At 35.8% G+C, this 18993-nt stretch overlaps 1 protein-coding gene across 1 annotated transcript; it reads right to left on the bottom strand.

The window, feature by feature from the left end:
* Positions 1-14968: 14968 nt before the first annotated feature.
* On the bottom strand, positions 14969-17213 carry LOC117176615. Its single transcript, XM_033366869.1, has 3 exons — positions 16755-17213; positions 15407-16655; positions 14969-15318 (listed from the first exon to the last, which is right to left on the bottom strand). Exons 1-3 carry the CDS (start codon positions 17211-17213, stop codon positions 14969-14971), a joined length of 2058 nt encoding a protein of 685 aa, XP_033222760.1.
* Positions 17214-18993: the final 1780 nt, after the last annotated feature.

Genomic DNA, 18993 nt, shown 5'->3' on the forward strand with positions numbered 1-18993 from the left:
AGCTTAAAAAAACCTACATCCAATAACTTTATCAATAATCTCATAAAAAATTCACAAAAATAGTGTTTTTCCGGGGGTAGTTACTAGAATAACCCCTTAGGAATTTATGCATTAGAATTGAAACATTTTTCAATTTAGTTTGACTTAAAAATGATTCAAATTACATATTAATTGAACAATTTTATTGTGTGCAGTTGCAAGGGCTCCCAGTTCATAAATTTAACACATAAACTTATTTACTAAGAGTTAGTTTTTTATTAACTTTTCATGGTGGGCTTGAATCAACTTTAAAACAAAAGTTCTTGCATCGATGAGATTTTTACATAAATTTTTTCTATGTTGTATTACGAGTATTTAATCTCAGTATATAAAAATTATCGGTAGGGGGATTCGTGAGGTAAATCGATTTTTGTATTTATTTATGTTGCGTTTTCTAATCAGTATGCCTTTGAAATAAATATTACAACTTCAAAACATCTTTAAATGTGTTTAATTTTAGTTACTTAATTATACAACTCATAAATATTGCAACTGGAAATAACAAACTCGAAATGAAATCGAATACATTTTTTAAAATCACAAGCTTGAGCAATGATTTCACTTTTTACAAGTAGTTCGTTGGAAAGTAGTTCCCTGGGGAAAAATCCTCTTCAATAATAATTAACTCATTATTTAGTCTCAAATCAAGAAAAATAACCACTAAAAGAATTAAAAACTATTATATTCATAAAGAGAACCAATTAGTCCTTTTGCAAACTCTCGAAGATTTTTTGCGACCTTATTCCTCTCCCAAATATATTTTTGAAATCAGCATGAATAGATTCCATGGACTGTTCGCTGTAGAAACCTAGATCTGTCTGCATTTTGTCGCAAGTATCGGGCAACTGGAAAAAACTGCAAAAACTTCACATCCTATTAGTATATCAATCGTAATGTAGCTGTTTTTAAATTCTACAATCTTCGTTTTGAATCTAGAATCTAGATTTTTACCAAAACAGGCATGGGCAACATGCAGTTTTTTTTCTCGCAAGTTTAAGCGTGCCTAGATCATGCACCTGTTGAGATTCGTGCTTCGCACTGGATATCTTATTTATTATCATTTCGAGATTTTAGCCAAATTTATTTATCCAATCAAAAAATGTTTGATGGGAAATTGGTAGATCTTTTTAAGACCAATAATTCTATTCACTAACATTTTCTCCATATCTCGTGTTATTTACTTCAAATACTGAATTTACGATTTTTCAGACTAATTTTTAAAGTTTTTATGGCGGTCTTATTGGGTTGATTGAAATAAAAGTTTAATTTTCGTTTTTTTTTAAATTATTAAATGCTATCAATGTGGTGTTTTTATCAAAAAAAGTCATTGGAATAAATTGTTTTTTTTTTAAGTATTACGAATAGTCGTAGGGAAACATGGGGCAAAACGGGACGATTCAGCGTTAAGATTTTTTTCGCATACAAAAATAATTTCTTTTCTGCATTTAGCATTATAGGCACCTGAAACAACTGATAATATACTAAAAAACATTCTTTTCACATTTACGAAAAGGCCCTGTTTTATTTTTTTATTGATTTTTGAAAAAAAATATTTCGTCCCGTTTGGCCCCTACGTGGAGCAAAATAAAATGTATTATGCACGCAATTAATCATGAAAACCTAAACAAATATTTAGTACAGTTAGAAGAACTTGTAACAATTGACACAATAAGTTCTTGTAACTGCACTCAATATTTGAAAAAATATTAAATAAAAGTTAACTCTTATTTTCCATTTTTTCTATAAAAATTACCAAAATCAGGCCTTACAAAATCCACAGATATGAATTTCATCTCCGTCCTGTCTGTCGAAATCTGCACAACTCTTGTGAGCTTAATTGTTACACAAACTGCATTGGACCTATTGTTCCATGGAACAATCGTGTAATTAAAAACAAGCACGAACTTCGATTTCTGTATTTGGCAGAAATCGGAAACAATGTGCGTTCTGCCCTTGGGCTTACCACATCTCGAGCAGTGTCTCGTTTCGCCCGTGCCTATTCTGCCCCCAGAGCACTCTTTCGAATAAGACCCCCGGATATCGCGATAATACCGTAATCACAAAGTTGTGGACACAAAAAAAGAGCTATTCATTATACAAGGGTATGGTGCTGAAGTGATTTTAAATAAACAAACATTTGAATTACTTACGCGTAGTTGAAAAACATTCAAAATTATAATTGAACCCGAAAACTGTCTATGCGTCTCATGACTTGGAAAATAACAACAACATTATAACAAATTCACATGAGAAATCTCGGGAACAATTTAAAACGAAGTCCTGCCATATCTAGCAGTAAATTTGTTAATTTTCATCCAAAATAGCTGGCTAACGAACCTGACCTTCAGTTTAGGACACTAAAACAGTATACCATAGACGAATCCAATCTTTCAATTCATTCGAAAAGTTCAGAATATAACCATTTTAATTAATTCGAAATACTATAAGATATTAAAAATTTTTTAAAAAATTATTATATTTTTACGTATGCCTTAACAAAGTTACAAATGCCAGACAATCTGCCATAAAAATATTTAAAATAACGAAAACATTCAACAAGCAAACTTAAATAATTGTTAAAGTAAACAGTAAAAATAAAAAACGTTGCAGCTAAGTGTCGAAAAAAAAATTTTATTGCAGTAAACCTAAACTAAACTATCAGAAACAAGTATTAAATTCAATTTTTTGTTGGATAGAGAATAATATTGTTACACCTAAAATTTCCAATTTTAACTATAGAAATAATAGCTATAATGATATAAACTACAAAAACTCGAATGTTCTACATTGCCATTTTCAACTTTATATATATAATTAAAAGTATGTCATAAGGACAACCGCAGGATTTCGCCAGGAGCGGGTGCTAATCTGAAAAACTGCACCCGATCTCAGTGAAATCGTTGTAAAATTTCAGCCACAATCACGTCTCAACGACCGTGAGATAACTGGTTACAGTCTGTAACGGAACCAATACGATGATCCGGCAAAAGTCTCCTGCACGCTAAGGACACGGAGCGACCCAAAGACGATCGCCTTCTGCATTTTCCCGCAAGTGTTTTAGCATATTTTTCACACGCAGGGATTCTTTTCAGGCTACTAACCAGTGAAAGCTTAGCACCTCCAAGAGCACCGATGATGAGGACGATTAGTTTGACAGAATATTCCGGGTACAGTCTTTGCAACTCCCTTATGAGGTCTCTATACCTCTCTTTCTTTTCATTCTCCTTGGCTATGATGTTTTTGTCAGCTGGCGCCGAAAATTCGATAATGAACATGGTTCGCTTCTCGAAGTCAAGAAGAACCACGTCAGGTTTCGAGTGTACAATATAAACAATTGTCGAGAATATAAAGTTCCAGTATATGCGACACTTATTATTCTCGACAATTGACTCGATTTCCCTAGCAGCATTTAGAGGAGCGATATTAAGGTTGATGCCGTAAGAGTGACAGAGATGGTAATAAAGCACTCTTAGTGCCGCATTGTGCCTGTGGATGTAGGTTCTTTTCGCATGAGTTGGACAACTAGGCAGTATGTTTACCAAATGCTCGGGGTGTGCATGGCACGCCCTGCAGCTATCATCGGGTATGTCTTGGCTCAAAATGTGGCGAAGGTATGTTAAGGTGGAAATGACACCGTTTTGACGTGCCAAAATGAAACCTTCTATGCCAGATTTCAATCCGGGCGATTTAAGGAAAGCAAAAGTTAGCTCACTCGACATTGACTGATCCTCCACATTTCTGTGGAAGATACCGTGCATCCTCTTATCGAGAAGCTGTTCACACAAGTTTTTCTCTCGTGCTTTCTTAATCCGGACTTTCAGGAGTGAGTACTCAAGATAGATGAGATTTGATGCATTTTGCTCACCCCTAATACTGAAGTTCGGTCCTTGTGTTTCAGCAGCCTCTTCAGCTGCTTTGTACGGAAACGCTCCTTTGCCCACTTCTTCGTGCTTCCTGGCAGTTTTAAGACGAGGGTCACTTCCATTTGCGACTCTATGTACTGTACCCTGAATGATCCTGTTGTGAAGACATTTGAAATTCAATATTCCGCGACTTCCTTGACGGCGTGAGATGTAGAGTCGCGGAACAGAAGACTTTAGATGCATGCTTTTGTTTATGTGCATAACCTTTCGTGTCCCAATATCAAGGGATCTGAACTCGTTCTTCGTCCATGGTACCAGTACAAATGAATAGAGTAATAAAGGGACGGCGAGCATGTTGGCTGCAGATACTTTGTTCCTCGCCGACAGGTTGGAAGATCAAATCTGCCGAATGAGACGTTTGTATTTTCTTCGAAGAGTATCTTTTATAGATGGCACATCCTGAATGCGGCTCTGTGGCACGCCATTAAGTTTTCCTCGATTAAAATAAACCTTGTCGCATTTTTTCAATCCAAATTCCATTAAAATTATTTCTTGAAAAAAAGATCCTACTTCATCTTCACTCCATTGGGAACCCTCCAATCCATGAAGGTAGAAAAACTACACAATATCGATCAAGTTAAGAATCTTCAATAACAGAAAATGCTTAACGTCTTAATAAGACTAGATGGAAAATAATATTTTTAAAATTAAAATTATTTCTTGAAAAAAAGATCATACTCCATATTCACTCCAAATTCCATTCTTATTTCCTTAGTATATCGTTCGACAATTTCCAGAGCTAGATGTAGTTGCTCTTGGTTTTAGCATAGATCTTAAGATCATCCATGTAAAAGACATAAGTGACCTTGTACTTTCGATCTACAGGTTTGCCGCAAAAGTATCCTTCTGAATGGCGAAGTGCTATAGATAGTGGCAATAATGTGAGGAAAAAGAGAAGTGGGTTCATGGTGTCGCCCTGAAAGGCACCTCTCTGAAAGATGACCTTGTTAGTTGTCACACGATTTTTTCCCTATGAGATAGTAAATCTGGTTTTCCAAAGCGGCAGCAATCTCTCTATGCACATCACGATTTGCGGATAAACCTTTAAGCTTTCCAAAAGACAGATTATAAGTCTATGGGAGGTCGAATCGAAAACTTTCCGTTAATCAATTCAGGCTATCGATAGCTCACGCTGGTAGTATGCTGCATCTTTGCAGACATATCTATCGATGAGTAGGTTCTCCCATCATCCTACTACGCCTTTCTTTGAGCCGCGTTCTTCATACATTTCTTACCACACAGGTTCAACAGCCCGAACAATCCTATTATTTAGGATAGCTGTGAATATCTGATACAGTGTGTTCAGACAAGTGATTGGCCTATCATTCTTCGGGTCAGCTAAGTTGCTTATTTTCGGCAGGAGTATTGTGCGCCCTTTCACCAACCTCTCCGGAATTGGTTCTTACGACTTTAAATATTACGTGAAAATACGGGCCAAATGCTGATGGGTTAAAGTAAACTTCTTCCACCATTCGGTCCCGGGCCGGAATAGTTCTTCGTCCTCTTAATACTTTTTTTACCTCCTCGGTAGTGATGGGTGGGCGTTCTTCATCAGGTGTTATGAGAGCATTACACAGCTCCTTGAAACTATTTATGTTTTCTGAGTCTTCGTCCAGTCTATGCTGCACTTCGTAGACTTCTCTCCAAAATACTTCAGCCTTCTTTGGGTTGGGCGGGTGGTCGGCAGTAACTGGAGGGTCTTGGAAGAGTCGAGATGGCTCACCTCTCTCTTCGCTCTAGACTTCTCTTAGCGTCAGGCAGTATCCGTATTCTCTCAATAATATGCTGCTTGATGCTCAGCAGCTTTTACTTGTTAAGTGTGTGATAACGGGTCCGGAGTCCGCGCGCGAACTTTCGAACCTTGGCGGTAAAATTCCTGCCAGATGTGATGTAGTCAATCACACACTGAATGCGGGACACGTACTGTCTTGCTCAGCCTATCTTTATGGCAAGTTGATGCATTCCTCTTTTAGTATTATGATCAACCTTTGGTTTTGTTTTACGTGCAAGAATGCTTTCCAAGCTATTAGCCAATGAAAGCTTGGGACCTCCAAGAGTGCTGATGATCAGGACAATTAGATTAAAGCTATAAGGTCTTTATAACTTTATACATACATACATACATGTATATACAGGGCGGACATGCTGGGGCTTATCTAAAAGTATGCAACCCCGCATACACGCCATACGAGTAGCATTGTCTGCGCGGGGTGCGCGGGGTCTGAAGTTTTCACTCAGACGAGCACTCACGCGTGAACAAACAAAAGAGGAGCGGAATATAATGAGTTTATTCCCATCCACAATAAGCCCCAAAATCGACGCTATAGAAGAGTTTCACTGTATTTCGTTTCAAAATATCGTGCATAAATAAAGTGATTCGCCACCTGGTCCAAATGAAAGACTTCAATAAGTTTTCCTAAACATTCCATAGTATTATTTAAAATATATTTGGCTCAATGACTTTCAAAACTTTTTGATCATTTCATAATTTTTAAATTTATCTGCTATATCATCAGAGATTGTACCTTACCGACAGTAGATCAACCATCCAAACCATGAAGGCAGAAAATCTACACAAAATCGATCAAGTTAAGAATCTTCAATAATAGAAAATGCTTAACGTCTTAATAAGACTAGATGGAAAATAATATTTTTAAATTAAAATTAAAATTATTTCTTGAAAAAAAGATCCTACTCCATCGATAGTAGATAAATTTAAAAATTATGAAATAATTACTTTTACCATTACCACCTAGCTAAAAAATTGGCGTTATGTTCTAGAATTAAGAGTTCTTATTCTGATCCCTCTAATAGCTTAATGGAAAAGCTCCTGACCGGAAATCAGAAGTTTGTGGTTCGATTCCCAATGGAGCAAAGATGGAATAGGATCTTTTTTTCAAGAAATAATTTTAATTTTAATTTAAAAATATTATTTTCCATTTAGTCTTATTAAGACTTTAAGCATTTTCTGTTATTGAAGATTCTTAACTTGATCGATATTGTGTAGATTTTCTGCCTTCATGGTTTGGAGGGTTGATCTACTGTCGGTAAGGTACAATGTCTGATGATATAGCAGATAAATTTAAAAATTATGAAATAATTACTTGTACCATTAACACCTAGCTAAAAATTGGCGTTATGTTCTTGAATTAAGAGTTCTTATTCTGATCCCTCTAATAGCTTAATGGAAAAGCACCTGACTGGAAATCAGAAGTTTTGTGGTTCGATTCCCAATGGAGCGAAGATGGAGCAGGATCTTTTGTTCAAGAAATAATTTTACTTTTTGATCATTTAAATTATTTAAATTATTTTTCCGGTCGCATCATAATGAGAAGGTATTGTTTTTATGTGAAAACTGACTATCGCGGATTTCTTCAAATCTCCACGTTTCGACGCCCGGGAATTGAATAACACCGGTTTCACGATGGTGTATGTCTGTCGTTGTCGTTTTTGTCGTCTTATGTATAAAGGATACTTTTGAAAGATTAATCTGATTGGATTGTGCTTTAACACATGATTTTAGGGACCAAAACTAAATATCAGGTTTATTAATCAGATTTTGAAAGCCCTAATAGATAATTATAACAATTTTTTGAAATGTTGTGAAAAACCGAAAATTCAAATTTTTCTTGTAAAAAAAATAAAAATCCGCACATTCTCTTGGTGTGCTGCGCGCGCAGCTCGCCAGTTTGAGCGCGGCCAGAGCGAGCGACTGTTGGTTTTTGCGCTCCGCACTCGGTAATGTATTTACCTCGCGCTCCGCGCTCGGTCTTTCAATATTGCTCACACTTGTGCACATATTTTTTAAACTTAAAGTCAAAACATCCACAACAGTAATTTAGTGATAGTGACTTTTTTTATGTTAAAGCTTCTTCGGCTTTAACGAATACATTCTCATCACGTATCTCGTGCTTCGCACTCGAGTTTGTATCTCAACTTGTATATCATTTCCATAAATGTATATTATTGCAATTCATAACATGCATTAATATTAAAACAGACGTAGTTTCATTGTCTCTTTTTTTTTAAAAATGCGCATTCTTTAAAAAAGTTTGTTATTAAACATTTTACTGCAAAATCTGCCGGTTTTCCAAAAATTGAATTTACTCATTTCCAATTTTATTTTTACGATTTAAACGTAGCACATACAGTCGAAACACCAGCCTTACCTTTTTTCAACTTCTAAATTAAGTCTCTACCGCAGTGACCAACAAAACTTCGATTAACGAGGGTTTGGGGATGGGGGTGGGAGGAGGTTAGTTTCAACCAAGAGTCATAGCTGATTAGCGCTTTGTGCTGAGAATTTCAAACAATCTTCAGCAGCGTTGTGTTAGATGGGAGTTCATATGATCTCATTCTCCTATTCCCAGCCCACAGTGGGTAAAACATTCCATTTTTGGTTCAAAAAAACGTACAGACCACAAATATTAGGCGATTTGAACAAAAAACAATTGAAAAAAGCTGTTAAGATTTCTAAAAGAGTGGTCGAGCATGATTTTTCAATTAGGTTTTCAATTTTTTATAAATAAACAAACAAATATGACAAAAAATGGCCATTTTATTCATTTGACGTTCACAGTGCTTGTCAATAACAGGAAAAGTGTTGAAATGCCAGTCTTTTCAGATGGGAATTTAATAAGAGTTTCAGAAACATTCAAAATAAGTTGTTAAATTTTATTATTTCTTTAAACAAATTAGATAAACAAATGCATTAATCAGGCATTTGTTCACAGAAAAATTCGTTTCTTTCTATGTCAACAGTTTTAATTAGGATGTCGAAAAAAATAAATTTTCCATCGACAGATGCTCGAACAATGCATTTGTTTATTAAATTTGTATTTAAAAATATATAAAATTTACCAATCCATTAACCTGTTATTTACGAGCACTGGAAACATTTTCTTCCCAATGTGCTGCAAGCCTTTCAGCCCGAAAGTAAAAACTCTTTTTTTTTTAATAATCTTGTAGGGCATTGGAAAAGAAATATTTTTCTTCTCTTGACTTTTTTTTCATATCATGCCTTATTTGACTTAAAATGTTTTATTTTCATGTGTTTTTTGGAATTTTGTAAATGCTATAACTGTGGTGAATTTTGGTTTTATAAAATAAAGTCATTAGGCTAAATTGTTCGTCTGATTGAATGCTATGAATATACGTACAGACAATTTTTAAAATTAAAAAAAAGTGGTCTCAAACATTTTCAAAATACGCTCACTTTTTGAATTCCCACATAAAATGGCTGGCTAACGAACTTGACCTTTATTTTAGGACACTTAAATAGTATAACAAAGGCCAATTCAATCTGTCAATTCTTTCGCAAGTTATCGTGCTAACAAACTAAAAATCTACAGACACACGCACACACAGCTAGACACATTCGTCAAAACCTGTTTTTCTGATTTAGGGGGTCTCAAAACGTGGACATTTGACAAAAACGGCGGGTGGGGGGGGGGGTGAGGGGTCAAATTTCACACAAATCTAATACCTTCTCTTGATGAGAATGTAAAAATTCATTAATTTGTCATGAATAATGTTTTGGTAGTTCTGTTTTTTGTTTCAATCATGAAAAATTGCGTTAAGAACTTTAAAAAAACAAGTAGATTTCTTAAAAAATCCACACACGAGACGAATAGGAAAATTAAAAAACATAAGTTGTGATGAGAATGTGCCCACGTAGCGAGCTGATTGTTTATTGTTAATATCGGGTTTCACGATTAAAACACAAAATACAGATGCTATCAAAAAGTCATCTATAACAAATTTGTAGACCTTTTTGAAATGCACAATTTTTTTCAATCACCTTTTCACCCATTTTGAACATTTTAACCGCAAAATGTAATTTTTTATTTTTCATTCTTTTTTTATTCTGTCAAAATTTTAATTTTCAATTTTTTAAGAAAAATCAAAAAGGTGTTTAAAAAATCTTATAGGGCATTGGAAAAGAAACATTTTTCTTTTCTTGACTTTATTTTATATCATGCGTTATTTGACTTAAAATGTTGATTTTCGTGTGTTTTTTGAAATTTTGGTTTTATAAAAAAAAGTTATTGTGATAAATTGTTCATCTGATTAAATGCTATGAATATACGTACAGACAATTTTTGAATTTAAACAGATATTTAATCTTTGCATTTGGAATGCTTGAATAAAACTTGATCGAAAAGATCTCTTTAGATGGCAGTATTTTTATGCGTCTTCATATTCTGAATTGTCTATTTAATTAAGTATAGTCAAAGATTATGTTTCTCGAAGCTCTGTAGGCTTTAAGGTACACATTCTCTTTGTGACATTTGCGCTGCGCGCTCAATTTCCGACAGGCATTTGAAGGGTAGATATTCAAAGGCGTATAACCGCCAATTTTTCAATATTCGTTTTATTTTATTTTTCGAAACTCTAAGCTGATGCCGTCATTTCGGCGATAAGAGCAAGTCAAAATTCGCAATAGTTTTATTGTGAGAATTTTTAAACAAAGCATTTCGGTAACGGTGTGACGGTCTAGTGAATTACACTTCTTTTATACTTGATATAAGAGTACTTTTTGTTTATTGACCGAAAGATACAGAATGACCTGTCCGTAGACAGGGCGCAAGGACTACTGAGGCCCCTAGGGCCTTTGTGTAGGCGTCGTAGGCGAACTACCCTTAGCTAAAATCAACAAAAGGGAGAGTGGTAAAGTAGAAGTATTACACCCCCCTCGTTAGACTCGTTTTGCTCCAGAAAAACGCAATTTATCAACTTTAGGTGCTACTAACGGCTAACTGTTTTCAATTTCATGTGCAGGAGGAGCCTGTGGAACGTAGGTAACAATAGTTGGCGTTGGAGCTGTGTTATTATTAATGTTATTAGTTGTACAAAATAGGTTGAAACAGATTTTCGGGAGACATTTTCGTGCTAGATCGCAGAGTCCGCATTTATACATGGAGAATAAGGTTATTAATACTAACGCAACATAACCTAAGTATGTAAGAGTTTCTGTGGTGGTTTCAGTCCATGTTCGTGTTCGACGTTCATTTTTTGACTCTGTTTAAAACATTCTCGATATCATCTAATGTTCTACCTGCTTCCAGCAATTGCTCATTATCAATCTGTTTTTGGATTGGTAGCAGTTTATCGTTGAGTAAATCTAGATCATCACTGGTATAAGGTACAGAAATATTTTTTGTGTAATATATGTGTTTTCTCAGTTCCCTACTTTGTTTTAACTTTACTATGGCACCTTCCTTCGCGGTTGGTTGTTAAGTCTATAGATTTTTCAGGAACTATAATATATCCTTGACTTTCTGCTAAACTAATAAAAACTAAATAATCGATTTTGAGAAACGATATTTCACATGTTGATAAGTCTAGTGTTTTAATACTACTACGGATAATTTGGTTTTCACAATTGTGTGTATCAGCTAACAAATAAGTTGGATGAGAACGTTGACAGATTTTAATTTTTTCGAGTAACCTGCACTTGAATATTTCTTTTTCATTCGTAGGAACATACATGGTTTTCGGATTGTTTAGAAAAATGAACTGTTCCTTCGGAACAGGTATACGAAATTGATTCCCATGCTGCTTCGGTATCGGAATTAAATGTTGGATATTATATTCATCAATTTCAAATATTGGTATGTTAACTGAATGCAATAATTTCCTATTATTCAAACAAATGCTTATTTCAGATATGTCAATAATATGTTGGTAATTCACTTCTTTGAGTGGCAAAGCATACTTTACGTTAAATTTATCCTCAAAGTTTTTTAAGGATTCAATGAGCAATGTTGGTGTTAAAATTTGCGGATGTACTATACCATGTTTACCCTCGTTAATTGAATTTATCAACAATGTTATATCTTCGTTCAATTCATCTATAAGCAAAGTCATGACTATAATTTGATTTGACATAAACAAATTTTTGGTATTATCATTTATTCGGGTGCTCATTTGGTTGAGTCGCTCGGAGGTTTTTTGGTTATGTACAAAAAGTGATTCGCCATCATGAGAGCCAGAATTTAATATCATTTTAATTATCTGCGTTTGGTTTTGGAGACTGGAAGCTAACTGTTTGTTTTCTAAGTAAAGTTTGTCTAATTCACGATCAACATATATCAAATCAGATTCTGTCAAAGTTCCGAATAGTGTCTTAGATATACTACCTATCGCATTAATTAAACCTCTTTTTCTATTGTGTGTTTCCCCTAACAGCTTATATAAAAGGCTGCGCTGAATACCAAGCCGTTTCATTCTACCGTTGATGAGGCTCAACTCGAATTGCTCAGTGCAATTTAAACACATGTTAATTGTTGATTCGTAGTGCCCCATCAGGTTATTAAACCTAGTATTAACGTTATCTACGTCGACCGATACATATAAGTGCCAAGTTTCGTGATGTAATCTAGCGTCGCCTAAATCTTCCGCAAAAATAGTGACATTATGGAGTGGAGTCACTACGAGGCAGAAAGTGGAGGAGATGAGTGAAAGGATGACCCAGGCAGTCCGCATTCTGAAAACATAGGATTAGTGATAGTATGGTTTCAGACGATTTGCGTTAATTGTGAGGTATCTATTTTCAAAAAGAATTGCGTAATTAGTTTGGCTGGTACGCCGTATTACTGTAGGTGGACCTAACCATTCTGAATCTAACTTGTTTCTTTTTGTTTCGTTATGGACAAGTATAAGATCACCGGCACCGAAAATAGGATTTAAAATGACAATATTTGAGTCTTGCAATTTCTTTAATCTCTCTTGTGTCCTCTGGATGGATTCTTTTTCTTTTGCTAAATAGGCTTCATGCCGCTTCCTCCACATATACAAGAGTTCTTGATGGTTTAAAGAACTGGTGGTGGCAAGAATTGAAGGCAAGTTTGCTGTTCTTCCAAAGGTCATTTCGAAAGGTGTTAGCCTAGTACTTTCATGAACTGCTACATTATAAGCCAAACAAGTAAGGTTGAGGTTCAAGTCCCATTCCGTTTGATTATCGGCGATAAAAGTTTTTAACCAATCCTTGACCGTCGCGTGGGTTCTCTCTAATGCTCCATTCGCCTGAGGGTAAATGGTTGTAGTTTTTATGTGCCTAATTCTAAATAGATTTTCGAATTTTTGGACTAATTCTGATACAAAGTTTGCTCCTTAATCAGTCAGAATTTGTTTCGGAGAAGAAAATATGTATATATAATGATCCATTAGTTGTGTTATAATTGACTCACTGCTGGTTTCTTTGAGCGGTATTAGAACCAGATACTTTGTTAAAACATCTTGGATAGAGAGTATGTACTCGTTTCCAGATTGTGTTATAGGCAATGGTCCAAAAATGTCCATTGCGATTATATCGTTAGGTGCTACCGGCACGTCGGGAATCGCTGCTTCGATTTTTGGCCTGATACGTGTTAACTTCTCTCTCTGACAGATGTCACATTTCCTAATGAAATCGATGACTTCATTCTCCATATTATCCCAAGAGATAATTTCTCTAAGTCGCTTTATGGTTTTATTTTTTCCAAAATGACCTGATCCGATATTTCCATGTGCTTCAAACAAAAGGTTTTGTTTGCCTTCTTCCGTTAATTCTTTGTTTGGTCGATCATATACAAAGAATGCATGTTCCGGGAATTTTTTATGAAAAAGAAAGTTAAGCATGTCATGCAACCGCATTTTTTCAGTGTTTATTATCAAAGGGTCTTCCATGTGGAACTTGAAGATTTTCCAGTTCTTGCGATTAGTGAAGTCCTTGATCTTCTTATACAGTAGTTTAATCCAGTCTTCTTCTTGATAATCGGGGAGTTAGATTCGAAAAGGGAAAACAGATTTTGTTGACTGACTTTTATCCAGTTTTTGCCGCTAGCGACAGATTTTGTCTTAACTTTGCTAGGGAGTCGATTTCTTTTCCATGCCCGATATTCGTCAGCTACTTCTTTTTCGTCCTTAGGTTCCATGAATCTAAGCTTCATGGGTCTGATTTCAACATTTTCGCTGTCCGTTTCAGAAGGTTCGTATTCGCTGTCGATGTCCGGTAATTCTATTGTATGTCCTTCTTCAACGTCTCCTTCACGTGTTGGATACATACGCGATAATGCATCGACGGCTGTATTTTCATTTCCTTTTATATATTCGACTACATACTGGTATCCCTCAAGGCGAATTCTCCATCTGAGTAGCTTAGACGCTGGATCTTTAATATTGAAGAGCCATTTCAGGGCCTGATGGTCTGTTTGGATTATGAACTTTCTTCCTAACAGGTATTGCATCAAACGCTTGACTGCCCAGACTATAGCAAGCAGTTCCTTTTCTGTTGTGTCGTAATTCATTTCGGGTTTATTGAGTGTCCTAGAAATATAACAGCATGATGACCATCTTGAGAAAGGATGGCTCCGAGACCTGCATTTGAAGCATCTGTTGTTAAAACAAATTGTTTTTTGTAATCAGGGTATCCTAATACTGGCGATGAGCATAAGCATTTCTTTAGATCTTCGAAGGCTGTCTCGCAACCTGATGTCCAATAAAAAAGATTATTTTCCTTTGTAAGGTCAATTAGTGGCTTAGCCCTAGTGGAAAAGTTCTTAATAAATTTTCGATAATACCCGGTAAGTCCCAGGAACGATTTCACCTGTTTTGAATTTGTTGGTGTTTTGAAGTCCCTTACAGCTTGAATTTTATTGGGGTTTGGTTTTACCCCTTCTGCGGTGATAACGTGACCTAAATATTCTAACTCTGGTCTGAGATACTCACATTTATCAGGCTGCAAGTTCAATCCTGTTTGTCGCAGTTTTTCGAAGAGTATGACGATGTTCTCATTGTGCTCTTTGAGGCTTGAGCCAAATACTACGATGTCGTCAAGATAAACAAAGCAAATATTTCCTACGAAACCTCTGAGAGCTGTGTCCATCATCCTCTGGATGGTTGCCGGCGAATTCTTTAGACCGAACGGCATTCTCTCAAATTCGAAATGACCTTCTTGTGTACTAAAGCCTGTATATTTTTTTGATTCTGGATCCGTAGGTATTTGATGGAATCCGGAGCTTAAATCAAATGCTGAACAAAAACTTCGCATTTCCTAAGTGGTCGAGTATATCATCGATTATTGGTAGCGGGTATGCATCTAGATCAGTTCGTTCGTTTAGTTTTCTGAAATCAATGACAATGCGCCATTTCTTCTTCCCAGAAGCATCGGCTTTCTTCGGAACAACCCATAATGGTGAGTTGAATGGTGATTTTGACATAGAGATTACTCGTTTGTTAAGCATCTCTTTTACTTGACGATTGATTTCAGCTTTATGACACTCTGGCTGGCGATAAGAAGGAATGTTAATGGGTCTCTCCTCTTTTAAGATAATTTCGTGTTTTGCTAGATTTGTGCATGGGAGAGGATCAGCTTCTAAGGTGAAAATATCATGATAACTTTGGATAATTTTGTTTATTCCTTCTTGGTTATGTTTTTCAATATGCGAGAGTCTTGTGTTTACTCGGAGAAGTTCTAATTTCTTGGCTAATTCCTTTGTTGTACATGAATGGAGCTCCGATAATTCCATCTTCTGGTAGTGGGAAATCATTTGGTACAATAACAAACACATGCTCTTTTCCCTGGAATTTAAATTTTGTTATTTGGTTTGTCCGGTGTTGGTCGTTTCCCATGGAGAACACTTTGATACATTTTTCACGCGGATGATTTAATTGAACAAGCTCATCCTTGATTAGGTTGAGTGAGGATCCACTGTCCACTAAAAGTCTTCCTGTTCTGTTTGTTCCATGTAGGTTTGCTCTAATTGAGAATAGTCTTCCTGATATTGCGGAGACTATCTCTGTTGATAGTTGATCTTCGTGATGGCCTGCAACATTTTCTGGATGTTCTTCTTCCACCTGTAAATTGTAGATACGATTCGGCGAGCGGGAGTTCGAGTGTCCTATCGGAAAATTTCGGTCTCTACTGTAGCATTGGGATTCGTTATGTCCCGGTCTTTTGCAGATTTTACAAAACATCTGAAGTCTTTGTTGTAAAGGCAGGGAATCATTTGGAGGGTTGTTAATACTTGGGTACTTTGAGGCGGATGATGCATGTTGGAATGCTGTCTTAGATTGAGCAAAGGCCGGTTTTGTCAGGGGTTTGTTACCGGGTGGTCTAACATTTGAGTATCTATTGTGATGCTTTTCTCTATACCAAACCTCAGACTCTAAGGCTTCCTGCTGATCTTCGTTCAAAGTACTCGGTCGGAGAGAACGAACTTGTGCGCCGATTTCATCCTTCAAATTCATGATATATTTTTTAATTGCCGATTTTTCCTCTATCTGAATTGCTAAGCGTCGCGAAGTTGGATTTGATTGTTCGTTCTGGACCGCATAAATTATTTCATTATAATGCTGCCGGAACCGCATATTATAATTCTGAACGGTCTCAATCCCTGTTTGCTTGACGGATTCGAGTTTTGACCGACTTAACTCAACTGAACTGATTATACCTACATTTTGCCTTAAGGCGGAGAACAACTGATCATAATCATCTATTGAACTGAAGCGAATTCCGCGTTTTGCTTGGTCCTTAATTTTTTCGGCTATTATAAAATCCAATAGTAAATCCGGCTGCGAACATCTCGATTTCGCACGCTTTACTGACTTAATAAAGTCCTCGAGATCCACATCATCACGTCCTCTCAATTCTTCGACGGTTCTGATGATGTCCTTCGCGGGAATAGACGTTGTCACAGGAATGGACGTTGTCTGTAACTGATTAGCTTGAGAAGACGTGAAATTTCTTCGCGGAGTCGGGGATGTAGAGCTACTTCTAGACTCTCAGCCTTTAAAATTATATATTCGCACGCTTTCCTGGGGATGCTGGGTTACTACTGGTACGCGTTGCCCGTAATTTTCAGCCTGATCCGTTCTATTATTTTCTAGTGGAGGAAGAGACGAATTTTCTACTTTTTGAATATCGATACTTTGCCAAAGGGGATCTTTTAGTTGCTTATTTCCTTGCGCAGGAATAGACGAATTTTCAGGTTCTGGTAAAACACGATTTTCGCATGAGGTATATTTTTCTCTTTTTCCCGAACTCTCATCTTCCGTTAAGAGCATATTTCCCTGCTTCGCGAGATATTCAATTTCTTTTGCGTGCTGAGAATTTTCAGCGTTTAAAATTCGTAGCGCATCTTCTATCTTTTTTTGAAAGGTTTCCATACCACTCAATTTTTCTGTAATAAATTTTATGGGGCCATCCATCATTGTGGATGCTTCCTGCGAACCGCACGATAAATCTTCTTTAGACATTTCTCGAGCCATGGAGAAAGGATTAGTATCGGGATTTAGGTTACCTAAGGATTCTTCACTTGTTTCCGATTCTACCGTCGGGTATGCTATTAAATTTTGTCTATACGCTGCGAACGCCAGTGTGAGGTAGTATTTTTATGGCACAATTTTGATAGTTCGGATCGCGACGCAATTTGCACAATGCTTATTGCTTAATGCTTAATGCTTTTTCGTCTCCTGTAAAACATTGGAAATGGCGGTTATACGACTTTGAATATCAACCCTTCATTTGTGAACATGTTTTGTTCAATCTTTTTTTTTTCTCGTAAATTTTGTATAAAAATATACAAGATTGTTTAATCATTAACAAAGATTAGCTTTTATGACAGTCAGAAAGACCCTTTTTGTTAGGACAGGTATACACTCAAAGTTATAAACCGCTCGTGTTGGTGTCATAAAAATTCGACTCAAGAAATAAATGTATGTCTTCAAGGCATAGAAACTTTTCTTTAAGACATAAGCTAAGGTCTGGCTCCTTCTCAAACCTGAGACATCCTCAAGTCAAACTTTTGGACTTCAGCATGTTTTCATTGGGGGCTATTCAAGTCGAAGCATTTTTACTCGGGATATAACGCCAAAAGATGCGAGGCAGGTGAAAAATATAAGACAAGTCTTTTGGCATATTTTGTTTTATCCATAGAAAATAATATGAATACAAAAATCCTATTTTTAGCATAACAACGCAAGATAGAGACAAAGGCCTGAAGAAAGGATTATAGTTTTTTATTTATGTTCAGTTCATTCAGAATAAAATAATACAATACAATGAAAATATACTTTGGTTTCAATACTAATGCATGTCATTAATTGTAAAAATATATAATTATTGCATGAAGACCTTTTCAGAGTAGCTGAGAATAAAATTAAATGAAAAATAAGAAACAAATATTAAAGTAATAATAAAAAATAAAATTTAACACTATTTTGCCATATCTGAATAAGATGCCCCACACCGAGGTATATACATAAATGTATTATACACTTGATATGATCAATATTTTTTTTTAATGTCACTGAGACTACACAACTAAACAAAGCCAAGCTGTGGCCAAGCTGGTCGGTAAGCTAGGCTCTAGCCGGGTTGGGCGTTTCATTTATGGTTTGGTCCTGTCTAAACCCCCAATTTGGGGCCAAGATTTTTCTATTTCGGGCCCAGCTAGCGCCATGACAATAGTTTTACACGGGCGAAGTTGCTTTAACAAAAGATAACTCACAATCACCAATTTACAGTTGTTGATGATTTGACCTTTAATTTTAAAAGGCCAGCGCACAAATTTGAGGGAAATACAAAGACCGAGCGCGTTGCTCAAGGTAAATACATAATTGAATGTGAGCTAAATATATTACCGAGCGTCAAGCACCAAAACCAACATTCCCCTCCCTAGGCGTGCTTTCAATGTAAAACATAAATTTTTTCATTAAGCGTGAACGAAAGACGTGTTTAACTTTTAATTTTTTGCACAAATCACACTACATTTTTTCGTTCCAAATATCTTGTTAGTATATCTTTAAGTAATATTATACATCATTTTTTGAAAGAACTAATAAAATTAATTTATTATATGAACGTGAAATATCGCAAGTGATCTATGTTGAGTTGATCGAAATTTAAAATTCAACCGCTTAATATTATTTGTAATCACTACCATAATTAAACATTAAAAAGCATTCTTCGGTATCCTGTCATCGCAATATGTTAATATGTTATTATGTTAATTAATATGCTAACTGCGTCTCAAAACTGGTATGAGAC

The sequence above is a fragment of the Belonocnema kinseyi genome, chromosome 7 (assembly GCF_010883055.1).
Source record: "Belonocnema kinseyi isolate 2016_QV_RU_SX_M_011 chromosome 7, B_treatae_v1, whole genome shotgun sequence".
Lineage (NCBI taxonomy): Eukaryota > Metazoa > Arthropoda > Insecta > Hymenoptera > Cynipidae > Belonocnema > Belonocnema kinseyi.

Excerpts from the sequence above, each read along its gene's own strand:
- LOC117176615 (XM_033366869.1), bottom strand. The coding sequence starts at position 17,213 with ATGGCTCGAGAAATGTCTAAAGAAGATTTATCGTGCGGTTCGCAGGAA. Across the intron at positions 16,656-16,754 it reads CCCAGCATCCCCAGGAAAGC|ACAACGTCCATTCCTGTGAC; the intron begins GTGCGAATATAT and ends AATCAGTTACAG. Across the intron at positions 15,319-15,406 it reads AGAAATTAGAACTTCTCCGA|AAGCTGATCCTCTCCCATGC; the intron begins GTAAACACAAGA and ends TTTTCACCTTAG.